The sequence below is a fragment of the Stenella coeruleoalba genome, assembly GCF_951394435.1.
Source record: "Stenella coeruleoalba genome assembly, chromosome: 2".
Lineage (NCBI taxonomy): Eukaryota > Metazoa > Chordata > Mammalia > Artiodactyla > Delphinidae > Stenella > Stenella coeruleoalba.
The window spans coordinates 140,078,056-140,092,205 of record NC_137147.1 but is presented as its reverse complement, the minus strand read 5'-3'; the positions used below and the strand labels follow the sequence as shown (position 1 = coordinate 140,092,205).

Sequence of the window (14,150 nt, the reverse complement as noted above, 5' to 3'; positions counted from 1 at the left end):
TTCAGCTAGCCATAACATGGCTACTTTGTCACCTCCACTGGAGACTTACCTACACAATTCATGAAAATAGAAGTGGATGAAAGTGAAGCAATTTTTTTCTCTAAGTACATGGCCCCCCCCAAATCTATTCAATATAGTAATTTTGTTCCCAGAGTTGAGAAGGATTCACTAATCAAAATCAATTGGTAGGAATGTAAGACTCAGGGACGCATTTAACACAAGTTGCAGCCTTGTCCTCTCTTTCTATTTCCGTAGGAAATTTGTGATCAAATCTGTTGTGGAATTGGCCCCAGAAATAATGACACCATGCACTAGCCAATTGGGGCTGCATTAAGTTATTCGAACCCTAAAAATGAAAGCTTAGTAGCTGATAACTACATAATATATTACAGTTGTAGGCATTGGTTATTTGTTTACACAGTGTTGCACACACAGGAGTAACTGCATTCTCCAAACCCACAATCACAGGAAACATGGCCTTTCAGCTATGTTTTTGACCACAAAATATTTATCATGTATTTAAAAATCTATGGCTTAATGATACGAACATGAAGACAATTATACATTACAGAGTAACCACCTCTTTGAAAGGAGGAATTACGAAACATGATTGGCTGTTACATATTTTGAGAAGTATTCTCAGATGTAACAAAAAGTTTTAGCTATTTTTAACCAACAGAGGTAGGATGTTGTTGATTAATTGTCCAAAGAAACAGATTGGCCTTGTAATTTTATAAGACGATAAAAAGAAAGTCATCCTTTCCAGGTTATATAGGCTGATCTCTTAATTGTATATTGCATATTTTTATCATTTTTATTAATGAAATATAATTATAATCAAAAAAAAATCTACCATGGCTCATAGCAGGAATAGAATAGTAGGGTCTATTTTAAGTAAAATCTATCAGTCAAATTAAGAAAGAACTGCAATGAAGAATCCCAATTCCCCTAGAAAAATCAGAGGTCTAAATAAAACCTACAAACTAATTCTGCTTACAGTTTCTTTGCCCAAGTTACTTCCTCCACTTTTAATTTAACCCCTGTGCTTCTCTATTACAATGCATCATTTGCTACTACACTTAAACTCAGTGGCATTTTAAAATATATTGACATTAAATGAGATGTGCCAAGTATGGGGCTCTGGTCAGCCAATTAAACTCCCAGTGATGACTTTCCTCTCTCCCTTCTCATCCTCCCTTAAAATACAAATAGAGAATGTATTGAGGTGGGATTTCCTCTTTTCTCTATGTGATCTTTTATTTCATTGCCAATTGATTTAATAGCAAAAAGGAATGTATATAGTTCAGCTTCTTTTTTTTTTCCAACTGTGCATTATTTCAGCAAATTATCCTTGGGGTTAACACAGTTCGTGGTCTCCAAGATACTCCATTCCATAAAATTGTGGATCCTGTTATTACAAGGTTCATGAAAATGTTTTTCTGTTGCTCTGTATTGTCACAAAAGCCTAAAAGACAGAAAAACTAACTTTTATGCACAACTGCCATACCCCAAATACTCATGAGACAATTCCTTCGTAACCCCACTCCATTTCACCAGAGGGTAAGAACTGTGCTCGCCTCCATTTGTGAACAGGGGCAGGGTGGAGGACCAGAGCCCAGAGGGTTATATCTGGAATCACATTTTTACTGTGCCTCCAAGCACATTGACCCCTTTCTACTTTCCCATTTTGAGTTGACAACTCAAAGACGCGAAGATTCTGTTGCTTCCACCTCAAGGCTGGGAAATCAGGACTTTCAGTCAAATCTTTGCAGTCTTCAACATGTATTTTGGCAAGTAGGATGGAATCCTCAGTTCACTTATGATATTGCCACATTAGATCTTTGAAACAGATGTATTGCCAAGATCTCCCAGACAGCAGTTCCAGAAAATCCAGGTCTTTGGGGATCAAGAACAAAGTACATTTAAAACTTCCAAATTTCTTTATAGCCCAAATTAAAATGAAACCATATTTCTATTCATCCATGTTGCATTCATCCAAGTAATCCAAATCAACACTCATTCACTGGTTGGATCAGGGTTGGCCCCAAGACCCTGTAATATTAAATTACCCAGTTGAGCTTGGTGTTGTACCATGAAATATGGAAACAGCACTGAACTGGATGTCAAATGACACCAGCTCCTGGGCTTTTGATGAAATGATTAATATTAGGATATGATCTAAAACAAGTATTGCTTATACTAAGATAAAATATAATCTTTTTCACCTCCTTCATTCTCATAAAAAATATTAAAATTTGTGTTCAGTGGTCCTCAAATTTACACTTGTAACAACAATTGAAGACCCTAAAGAGTGTTGGTTTACATAGGTTGTATCCGTCTATATTTACCACATTAGAAACTAAAACTGAGAAACTTTAAAAATATTGAATTTATTTTAAAATAACAATACTAAGCACATTACCAATGTTCATCTAAAAAACATATTTTTATTTTTTAAAAACCGTTTCTTTTCCAAAACAAAAAAAAATTGGTGAGGGGCTTCCCTGGTGGCGCAGTGGTAGAGAGTCCGCCTGCCGATGCAGGGGACACGGGTTCGTGCCCCGGTCCGGGAAGATCCCACATGCCGCGGAGTGGCTGGGCCCGTGAGCCATGGCCTCTGGGCCTGCGCATCCGGAGCCTGTGCTCCGCAATGGGAGAGGCCACAGCAGTGAGAGGCCCGCGTACCGCAAAAAAAAAAAAAAAATTGGTGAGAAGATCGGCACTGGCTGACAAGTTTGCAAATCTCTTAATAGAAGTTAGTTGGATTCTCCTATCTATTTCTGCATCCAATCTGTTGCAATATGTTGTTTTGGTTGAAGCATATGAAGAAAACCTGGCCTCATACAGATAAGTATTTGGAAAAGGGAGGTATACTTTATATATTTTACAGCCTTTTCAGATAACTGCGTATATTCTTCTTTGATTTTATACCAAAACTCAACAAGGATAATTTTTAGGAGTTAGTTGCAATATGGAATCTGAAATCAATAAACTTTTTGTATTTTGTGGGAAGATAACATTGAAAAGGGAAAATGTCATCTTAGTATTATTCTGAAAAGAGTTTTGACCTTCCATGCCCCCAGTCCTTTGGAGGGTCCCTCAACCACTCTTTGAGAATCACTGGCTTTAGTTGCATGCAGTGCTGTGCCAGTCGCAGACAAAAAGTTTGAACAAGAGAAAGTCTTCACTCTTCTGAAGGAAAGGCTTTCAGAACGACACAGAATCCATTTGGACAGTTTGGTTTGAGAATGTTTTCAAAACTCAACAAAGATTTGAGTTAAGTCCTGTGTTTTCTATGTCCTCATCACAAATTTCTCTAATTTTTCTCAGAAGCCCCCAAAAAACAACTCTCAGTTTTATTTTCATCAAATTGTCACTGGATGGACTATATAAATAACCCAGATAGGCCTCTCTCTTGCTGTATCTCATTTCCTATCTCAGTATCTTGTGCTTTCACACTTGCACAAGTAATTAAAACCATAATGTCTAGATCACATTTCTCTAGATGACTGCAGTATGCTGATCCGCAATCGTTTGTGAAGTATGTTCACATGTTCCCTAAATTTTTACTATTAGAGTCCAAAGATTAGCTAATGGTTAACTTTTTATGAATTGGAACAATTCAAGATTATTTCTAAAACAATGTCACTCTTGCTCAGCTTGCATCTAGTATGGTTTCTTGAGTGGAAGAGAAAGGGATGGAGTTACAGCTACTGCTATTGTAACCCTGTGTATGCCCCTAGGAGTGTGTGATGCATTTGAACATTACCCATCACACGTATTCAAATGGGGAAAAGGTTAAGAATCACTGCTCCAGTCCATCAGACTGAGGCATGGATGACTACCATCTCAGGCCAGGGTGATCAGATGAATGACAACTATGTGGTAACTGGAAATCTGTTATTAACCCCTTCTCTGCCTTAGGTACCATTGTAAGGAATAGGACTTGGAGACAAAATAAACTAGGAGTCAACCACAGAGTAACAAACAGGGTTCAAGAACACTTGATTTTACTGCAACGGCAGGGGCGTGTCACAGAAGCACCCACAGTCCCAAGGAGGCATGGTCACTGAGCGTGGCCTTGCTCATGTTCTTAGGTTTCTCCAGTTGCTGTGAAGGAAAAGCCAATCCTAGCAGGACTCATTTACTGGGTTGCAAAGAGGCAATTAGCATCATCTGATAAGCGTTTGTGTGGGAGTGGGGATAGGGATGGGAAAGGAGATGAAGGCAGAAATGAGGATGGAGGAATGGTAGCCAGTAACCATTAATGAGCATCCTTGGTTCAACAGAAGACCAAAAGTATGGTAGTTGGATAACTTCAGAGAGACAGCACCCGGGTACCCTTCTTCAGTGTGAAGCAGAGGCAATAATATTTTATTTATTTATTTATTTATTTTTGGCTGTGTTGGGTCTCCATTGCTGCGCACGGGCTTTCTCTAGTTGTGGCGAGCGGGGGCTACTCTTTGTTGCGGTGCATAGGCTTCTTATTATGGTGGCTTCTCTTGTTGCAGAACACGGGCTCTAGGCGCACAGGCTTCAGTAGTTGTGGCACGTGGGCCCAGTAGCTGTGGCTTGCAGGCTCTAGAGCGCAGGCTCAGTAGCTCTGGCGCACAGGCTTAGTTCCTCCGTGGCATGTGGGATCTTCCCTGACCAGGGCTGGAACCCGTGTCCCCTGCATAGGCAGGCAGATTCTTAACCACTGTGCCACCATGGAAGTCCCAGGCAATAATATTTTGAGGAAAGATGGAACACTCTATCAAACTATGAATATTTTGCAGGTGATGAAGGTGGCATAAGGAAAGAAGCTGCGTTCCTCTCTATACTGATAAGAGAAAGTGCCCCTTTATGCCAGTGCTGTTTTATTCTATGCTGATGAGGACCTAGAAAAAGCTACAAATCCCACTTACCATTCTTTGAATTCCTCAGAAGTTCTCCAGATCAGAGAACCCAGTTTCATGAGTGTTGTAAGGAGAGGAGGGAACGATGAAAACCCAAGAGAGAAAGGGCTAAGAATTTAAAAGACAGATTCTTTGCGTAAGCTCTTCAGGCACGTTTCATCGACTCATTTGACTGGTGATATCACAGCGTTTCTGCTCCAGTGGAGCTTACAGGAGCTACAGGAGCCAGAGTGATGCAGTGGGGAGGAGAAATGTACAACAAACAAGTAAACAAGCCAGCAAAGAAACCTGTAATGACAAAATGAGAAAAGTGTGGTGAAGAGAGCGTGCCAGAGAAAGACAGTGAGGGGAGACTGAGAACCTTCTTAGAAAAGGGTGGTCAGGCACACCTGATGGTGATTAGGGCCAATCAGCTCCATAAGCTAGAAGAACAGTACTTTGATAGCTCAAATAATTTGCGCACATAATAATAATAATTTCTCTACATTTCAGTGAGGTTCCTTTTGAGAATTTAAGTCACGCTCAGCTGAGGTTAGGAAAGAAATAGTAAAACAACAATATTTACTGAGTGCTTATTCTGAACTCTGATTATGGATCTCAGTCCCCCATCCCCCATCTTTCAATTACAGGTGAAAGAGGAGTAGAATGTCTGGGGGGTGGTACTTATTGGGAGTAAGGGAAGGTAGACAGTCATAATAGTTTTCTATTGCCCTCTGACCAGATACCACAAGCTTAGTGGCTTAAAGCAATACACATTGTTACCTTACAGCAATAATTTTGTAGTTCAGAAGTAGGAAAGGGGCTAAAATCAAGGTGTGGGCAGGGCTGCACTCCTTCCTGGAGGCTCTAGGGGAGAATCTGTTTTCTCACTCTTTCCAGCTTCTAGAAGCCACCCACAAAGGAATGAACAGGGAAGGCCCGGGGCCCCCTTCCTCCATCTTTAAAGGCAGCAATGTGGCATCTCTGTGCCTGTCTTCTGTAGTCCCTTCTGTAGTCTGCCTCCCTCCCCGACTTTTAAGGACTTTTATGATGACACTGGGTCCAGCCCAATAATCCATGAGAACCTCCTTATTTTAAGGTCAGCTGATTAGCAACCTTAATTCCATCTGTAATTTTATTTCCCCTTTGCCATGTAACTTAGCATAGTCACAGTGTCTGGGGATTAGAAAGTGGACATCTTTGGATGGCCACTATTCTGTCTGACACAACAATTGGAAATGAAAGTGGGAAAAGAAATCAACTATACTCCAATAAAAATTAATTTAAAACAATAAAAGTGGGAAAAGAGGCAAAGGCCCTCTGTCCCTTCTGGAGTTCTCTGCTCACTCTCGGAGAGTCATCTTCTCTCTTGCTTGACGTAACCATATTTGTCACAAGAGCTAAAGACATAGTAGTTGAACTACATAATAATTTGTAGGTTTATGTTATCTCCGACAAGAAACAAGGCACTTGTCCTGAATTTCCTTATCTATAACGGGACAAGGTTGAAGTAGATGGTTTCTCAAATCTCCTCTGGTGTTTCTAGTCTCACCTTTGATATATCCATGTCTTTGTAGATTATATTCCAAAGTGTATTATATTCCACCAGGCATGTGTGCTGAACTCCCCAAGGCCACAACATCCTTCTTGACAGTTTCCTGGTTAAGTCACTGTTGTATTTAATATATGCTGCCGGCATCGATGAGGTCTTCCACCCAGGAATCAACACGTGTATTTTGTGGATGTACAAAACATAAGAATAAATCTGACTTTTAAAAAAATTGACTCCTAACTTCTGCTCTGCTGACAGCAATGTGCCTTGCATTGTATCTTGCTCATGTGGAATGATCTGTTGCTTGTGACAGAATTTGCTGTTGCTGTTACAAGCTTCGGAAGTACACATAGCTTGTGACATTAAAATATCTTCTGTTTACACAGCACTTTACGGTTGACAAAATGTTTTTCTATTTTTTGCTTCATATGATCCTCTATAACAATGTCCTGAGATTAACATACAGTTCTTTAAAATGGGTGTACTTGTAGGGTTAACTGAGTAACCAGTTTTATCATAATCCTGCATAATCATAATTGGGTCTTCGATGCTGCGCGCGGGCTTTCTCCAGTTGCAGTGAGTGAGGGCTCCTCTTCATTGCGGTGTGCAGGCTTCTCATTTCGGTGGCTTCTCTTGTTGTGGAGCACGGGCTCTAGGCTCGCAGACTTCAGTAGCTGTGGCACGCGGGTGCAGTAGTTGTGGCTCATGGGCTCTAGACCGCAGACTCAGTAGTTGTGGCTCACGGACTTAGTTGCTCCGCAGCATGTGGGATCTTCCCAGACCAGGGCTCAAACCCGTGTCCCCTGCATTGGCAGGTGGATTTATATGCATCCTTGATCAGGGTAATAGAGGTACTAAGTAATTTGTTGGAAAACTGACCTCGAGTAATTGAAACACGGACTTACTCACATGCTGCATATGTGGCAACAGAGTGATGAGACATCCTTTATATTTTAAATTGGACATCATTTTAATGAGCTATCTCACACTGCCTTTTATCTTTACTTCTGAAAGGAAATGTGTTCATAGAATACGTTCATAGAATGATTAATGCACTTTTCTTAATCATACTTTATTCTCTAGGCATTTTCCTGCCTTCTTATAGTCTTGATATATGTTATTCACAATACATCTTCCTAAACACTTATCTGAGTATAGATAGAATTATACCTAGGCAAAATCCCAAGAGTTACAATATTGCAACCACACATCAAGATGGCATTGTTTGTAGCTGTCTATATTAACTTTCATATGTGGATGAGTTCCCAAAATTATTTTAGAAATTAATAATTTTTCAAAAATAATTCAAACAGCCCACGTATCCTTCTGCCTTTTTAGTTCTTAAGTTCATCTGCATAAAGCAAGAGGGAGACTTTTAGATGAATTGTAAACTCATTTAATTTCCAGACATTGTCTAGTGTTTAAATACTAACATCAAAGCAAAGAGCCAATTATCAGAGTTCATTTGATCTGAAGCCCTGTTGCCTGAATTGCTATAGTTTTCCTTATGCTGAAAAGGAAATCTGTGTCACATCTCAAAGATGTAGTTGTTAAAATCACTTTATCTATAGCAGTTTAACTTGAAACATGTGTTTGGGCTCACTAACCACAAGGAGGCATTGAAGCATCTATTCAAAATGTGAAAAGCAATTTTATTTTTTTAAAAGTTACACCTACAGTTGCTGAGTTTCAGATAAGCAATTATACTGCTTGTGAGTATGCATGCCTTTTAAGTTCATGTTTTGGTCCACGTTCATTTTTTATTTTAACCCCTGCAATAGCAGAAAGTGTTGCCGCTGCTGTTGCCATTGTGGAAGATTTGGGGACCGTAGTAGATTCATGTGTGTTTTCCTTCTGCTGTTCCAACTGACATGAAGGAAAATGGTGGGGCTTTCATCAGTACTGACAAAGTAACTGCATTAACCTTTATTGTCCTTTAACGTTACAAGATCTTTTGACTGTGTGAACAGAAGCATATTTTAGTATTTAGAATTACTTAAATACATATTCGCAACAGCAAGAGTTTTAGCTGAAATCTGTGTGTCAGTTGAGAGTGATTCCAGGACACATCTTCAAAATGCCACATAAGAAGCATAGGACAACCCTCAGAATGGGAGAAAATATTCGCAAACGAAGCAACTGACAAAGGATTAATCTCCAAAATATACAAGCAGCTCATGTAGCTCAATCAAAAAAACAAACAACCCAATCCAAAAATGGGCAGAAGACCTAAATAGACATTTCTCCAAAGAAGATATACAGATTGCCAGCAAACACATGAAAGGATACGCAACATCACTAATCATTAGAGAAATGCAAATCAAAACTACAATGAGGTATCACCTCACACCGTCAGAATGGCCATCAACAAAAAATCTACAGGACTTCCCTGGTGGCACAGTGGTTAAGAATCTGCCTGCCAATGCAGGGGACACAGGTTTGAGCCCTGGTCCAGGAAGATCCCACATGCCACGGAGCAACTAAGCCCGTGCACCACAACTACTGACCCTGAGCGCCACAGCTACTGAAGCCCATGTGCCTAGAGCCCATGCTCCACAACAAGAGAAGCCACCGCAATGAGAAGCCCACACACTGCAACAAAGAGCAGCCCCCACTCACCGCAACTAGAGAGAGTCCATGTGCAGCAACGAAGACCCAACGCAGCCAAAAAATTTTTTTTAAAAATCTACAAACAATAAATGCTGGAGAAGGTGTGGATAAAAGGGAACCCTCCTGCACATTCTTGGTGGGAATGTAAATTGATACAGCCACTATGGAGAACAGTATGGAGGTTCCTTAAAAAACTAAAATTAGAACTCCCATATGACCCAGCAATCCCACCACAGGGCATAAAACCATAATTCAAAAGGAGTCATGTACGACAGTGTTCATTGCAGCACTATTTACAATAGCCAGGATGTGGAAGCAACCTAAGCGTCCATTGACAGATGAATGGATAAAGAAGATGTGGCACATATATACAATGGAATATTACTCAGCCATAAAAAGAAACAAAATTGAGTTATTTGTAGTGAGGTGGATGAACCTAGAGTCTGTCATACAGAGTGAACTAAGTCAGAAAGAGAAAAACAAATACTGTATGCTAACACATATATATGGAATCTAAAAAAAAAAAAAAGGTTCTGAAGGACCTAGGGGCAGGACAGGAATAAAGACACAGACGTAGAGAATGGACTTGAGGACACGGGGAGGGGGAAGGGTAAGCTGGGACGAAGTGAGAGAGTGGCATGGACATATACACACTACCAAATGCAAAATAGATAGCTAGTGGGAAGCAGCCGCATAGCACAGGGAGATCAGCTCTGCTTTGTGACCACCTAGAGGGGTGGGATAGAGAGGGTGGGAGGGAGACGCAAGAGGGAGGGGATATGGGGATATACGTATACGTACAGCTGATTCACTTTGTTATACAGCAGCAACTAACACCACAATGTAAAGCAATTATACTCCAATAAAGATGTTAAAAAATAAAAAAAAAAGGCAAAAAAACAAAAAGCCAATATAGTTTTTAAACCTGAGCATAACTTTCTTACGTGCTCTTTTGAACATTCATGTTAAAATTTCCGAAACTTTTCCCGTGTTTCTATAATTCTGATTCCCAGAAGCTTTGCTGATATTGAAAAATATGAACCTCTCTGTTGCAGAATATGCTGCTCAGCACATCTTCCAGAATTAATGCTTAATCCCCTGAGAAGCAAGGACCTCATTCTTAGGAGTTGGATTGTTTCTGCGAGATGCTTCAGAGACAATTCTTTCCTGGAAATGTGGACCATGACACTGTGAAATCCTACTGTGCCATTTTGCCATGTTGACTTGCTCATTCTGGGTTTTGACGTCTGGTTTACCTTTTAGGATATTCCCAGCCTGTGCGACAAAATATTGACGACTTCAACACGCAGCAGAACATGCAGCTGGGGAGGCTATGTGACATCTTAGGTACAGTAAATACCTTTACACAAATGGCTCTTTGGAATGTTTATCAGTGGATGTTGATTAAACGTTCATTTTTTGCTTTTTTTTCTGTACAAGGAAAAGGCTTGGACTTCTACTCTTCTTGCAGGGCAATTGAATGTTTTGTTCCAAAGAACAGATTTATAGGGAAGTCAGTTGAATAAACAAATGACATTTTTACCAATTTACTTGGGTAGTTTTCTAATTCTCTTTGCTGCAGGCTTGAATAAGGATGTATCTCCTATAGCCCCAACTCTTCTTCATTTACTGAATCTGGCAGTGAATGAAGTCAACATTATATATTTGTGTCAATATTGTCTATTATATTATCTGAGGAATGGGTGGAAGGTAACAGAAATGAAAAGCATTATGTTTTCATTATAAGAATAAGAGGGAAATGAAGATAGATTTTTTAAAGAAGGTTTTATTTAAATATATATAATCTAGTTATGAGAAAATAGGAAGTACCTAGTGGAAGGAATTATTAGAAATACAGACCTTGAGCGATAGACACATCTTTGTAAAAGTCAAGTTCTAATATTGGTTTGGTCAGTTCTAAATCAGACACCAACCAGGGGCCAGGAAGGAAGGATACAAGAACTCTAGGCTTTGGTTGACACTGTTTGAGGTGAGGTTTAAAGAATAAATGTTTCAAAGCCTAAGTAATAATATTGAATCAGTGTGGGAAGTCCTGGCCAGAAATTCAGGGTTAAACGAAAACTAGAATTTTTTAGTTACCAAATAAGAACTTCTTTGTTTTGTTAAAATATAATTGCTTTGGCCCTTATTTAAGCAAAACAAGGAAGAATTTGAAATTATCAATGACCAATTTAGCTGGCTCCCTGGAATGACATACTTTACGTGATTCATATATATTTCAGCATCATTATTATTTTATAAATGCCATTTGGTAACAAAAATACATCAGTACTAGAAATTTACAGTGTCCTAAAATAATAATAGGGTAATTGCTTTAATCTATTATCTAGGCACTAATGTTGTTTTTCAACCTTACCAAAAAAAAATTTAATGACTTAAGATTGATTTGTTAGTGCTGAGCTATTTCAACTAAAAACCTGACTGGGTGGAAACCAATGAAGTGCAGCAGAGGGCAGACTTTGCTCTAATTTATTTGAGTAATTTTTTTCTTTAGCTTTTTATATACCTTTCTGTATATAGTCCAAACCATCACCAAAGAATTTCCTTACACAGGATTCTTATTAATAATGAGAAGACTTAAGAGTATTAGGCTTCTATTTTAAATAATTCAATAATTCAGTCTATGTCTATCTGCAATGGAAAATTTTGCTAAGATGAACATTTCTGAGAGATTATTAACCAAATGCCTTTTCTTGGTACACTATCTTCATGATAACAATGCAATCCTAAAACCTCTTCAAGAGAAGTAATAAAAGTGTAGAAGTAAGTGAGAAAATAGAAAAAGTACTTGCTTGTGAAGTAAAAATATGAAGAAACTAGGAAAATTAGTGATAATTTTATGGAAGAATAAATGATTATCTTTCTTTAACTTGCGTTAATTCCTAGTAAAGGGTGTTGATTTTTCTGCTTATTCAGGGGAAACAAAGGTAATCTGATCACATTAAGACTTGTTGTTTGGATACTGGCTGTGAAGTCAGGGTATCAGGTGGAGAGACCTCAACAGCTTGTATCTTCAATTCCTAGATGAGTTAAGCAAGAGGGTGACTGATACTGACTACTGACTAACAGTCAAAACAATCTTCATCTTCTTCTTAATTCCTTTCCAAAATCACCTGTCAATTAATTTTGAACATTTGTTGATTCACAATCAAACCACCCTAATACTGGATATTACTGTTAGTGATTATAGTATTCCTTTGCCAGAAATGAACGGGAAAGGTAAAATTAGTAACATGATTTGTTATCATTTACAACCCAGAAATTTCTTCCCAAGAAAAATTTAGTTTTCTTCTGCTATGGAGACTTTATTAAGTTATTTTTGTTGTTTGCTTTTTGTGTCCTTTTTTTATACTTAAAAAAAAATACTAGTTTGGTTTTAAAGACCACTAGTTTAGTAAGACACTAGTCTCTTCTTGAAAACACGAGATTTCGGATAACGAATTTGATCATTCAGCAGTTGGATACGAGTTATTTAACTACTGTCTCCTCAGTTAATTTATTTTGAGGTTCACGTGACAATGTGGTTTCAACATTAAATAGGAGCCACTTAAATATTTACATTTACGGAGCACCTACTCTGGGCCCAGCTCTGGGCCAGTTCAGAAGACACTGCTTCTAGCCACAAGATGCTCTTCTCCAGAACAGATTTCTCCTGCATGCCATGGGTCTCACTAATTGTGTAAGACTTTCCAGTTCCCAAATCTCTCCATTCTCCCAGATCCCTTTGGTCAGCTCACAAGTATTTATTGAGTGGCTCCTGCATGCTCGACATTGTACCAGGGCATGGGGGATTATATGGAAAGTATACACCTTGCCTTTATAGAGTTTAGACGGACAAGATTGAAAGATTTGGAACAGCAGGGGACACTACTTCACCGTGTTTAATCTTGAGGCACTAGTTAAAAGGAGCACAAGTGTGGAAGGCGGGGTGTGGAACCACTGTTAGCTGGCCTAGTCAGGGTGGGCTGTGGAGCAGATTGGTGCATCTGTACTGTCTGCTGAGCACCTACTATGTGCCAGATACTGCACCAGGTGCTTTCTTTCATTTCATACTCTCCAAAACTCTGTGCCCCAGGAGACTTTATTCCCCATTTTACAGATGAAGAAAGCAATGCTTAGAAAGGTTAAATAATATGCCCAGGCTCCTAGAAAGCTGAACAAGCATTTAATCAGTCTATGCTCTGTATACTCTGCTAAACTGAACAGAGGAGTCTTAAAATCTCTTCTCAGCCCTACTTGACCAAGGAAACATTTTACAGTGCTCCCTCCTCCAACCTTCCCTGGGCACCTGGTCTGCATGTGTCTTGTGTCCACCACCCTCCACCATGTTTTACAGCTGTTTATACATGTGAAATGGTTGCTCCTCACAGGCAGCATCTCAGTTGCTTTGACTCTGGTATCTCCTTCCATGTCTAGCCAAGTGCTTTGCCCCTACTGATCAGTCAGTTATTTTACAAAAATGAATGGGTGACTCCACCGGCTGATGATTTCCTGTACATACTCCCTAAAATATTCTGCAGCCTGGAGTGGGGGTAATCTCTTCTCACTATTCCATTCGGATGGGATATTTAATTAGGATTTCTTTCTATGCACATAATAAGAAGCACATCTTGAGAAGGAGAACAGTTAAATTAAGATAGCGTTTCCTTTAAACCAAGAATCACTAGATGTCCTATTTAAGTAATATACTCCTCTTCGGGAATGGAGAAAGGAAAAGGTTGCTTTCCTGAAATAATCATTGCTATGGTCATAATCAGACCATTTATTTGGACAGAACATTCCCTGAATTGGCCTTGCCAAATCCAGGCAGCATAAGAAATTGCAATTTCATCAGCTTTCGAAAGTTAACAGTTCTGTTTTATAATTTACTAAAGTTAATGGAATAAATTTTTAAATCACTATGCAAATCCCATTGATATTAATAGGAGTTCTGGAGCTAAATCCCTACGTATTATTTGAAAGTACACTTCCATGGTACCTCACAGCCCTCCTTCTGAAGGAATCATTGTGTCTATTTTTTTGGTGGTGGTGTTATTTATCTTTTCTTTAGAGAAATGCTAAAGGACAAAAAAGCCACTTAAATTGCTAAG

General features: G+C 39.1%; 1 protein-coding gene across 2 annotated transcripts in view; it reads left to right on the top strand.

Annotated features, from left to right (window-relative positions):
• LOC307180147 (IQ domain-containing protein H-like) overlaps positions 1-14,150 on the top strand; it is a gene marked incomplete at its 3' end in the record, with an annotated part of 97,418 nt that overhangs the window by 3,791 nt on the left and 79,477 nt on the right. For both annotated transcript variants that reach the window (XM_079910285.1, XM_079910286.1), the window contains exon 3: positions 10,303-10,386. In XM_079910285.1, the coding sequence (XP_079766411.1) occupies positions 10,303-10,386 (84 nt within the window). The remainder of the gene's footprint in view (positions 1-10,302; positions 10,387-14,150) is intronic.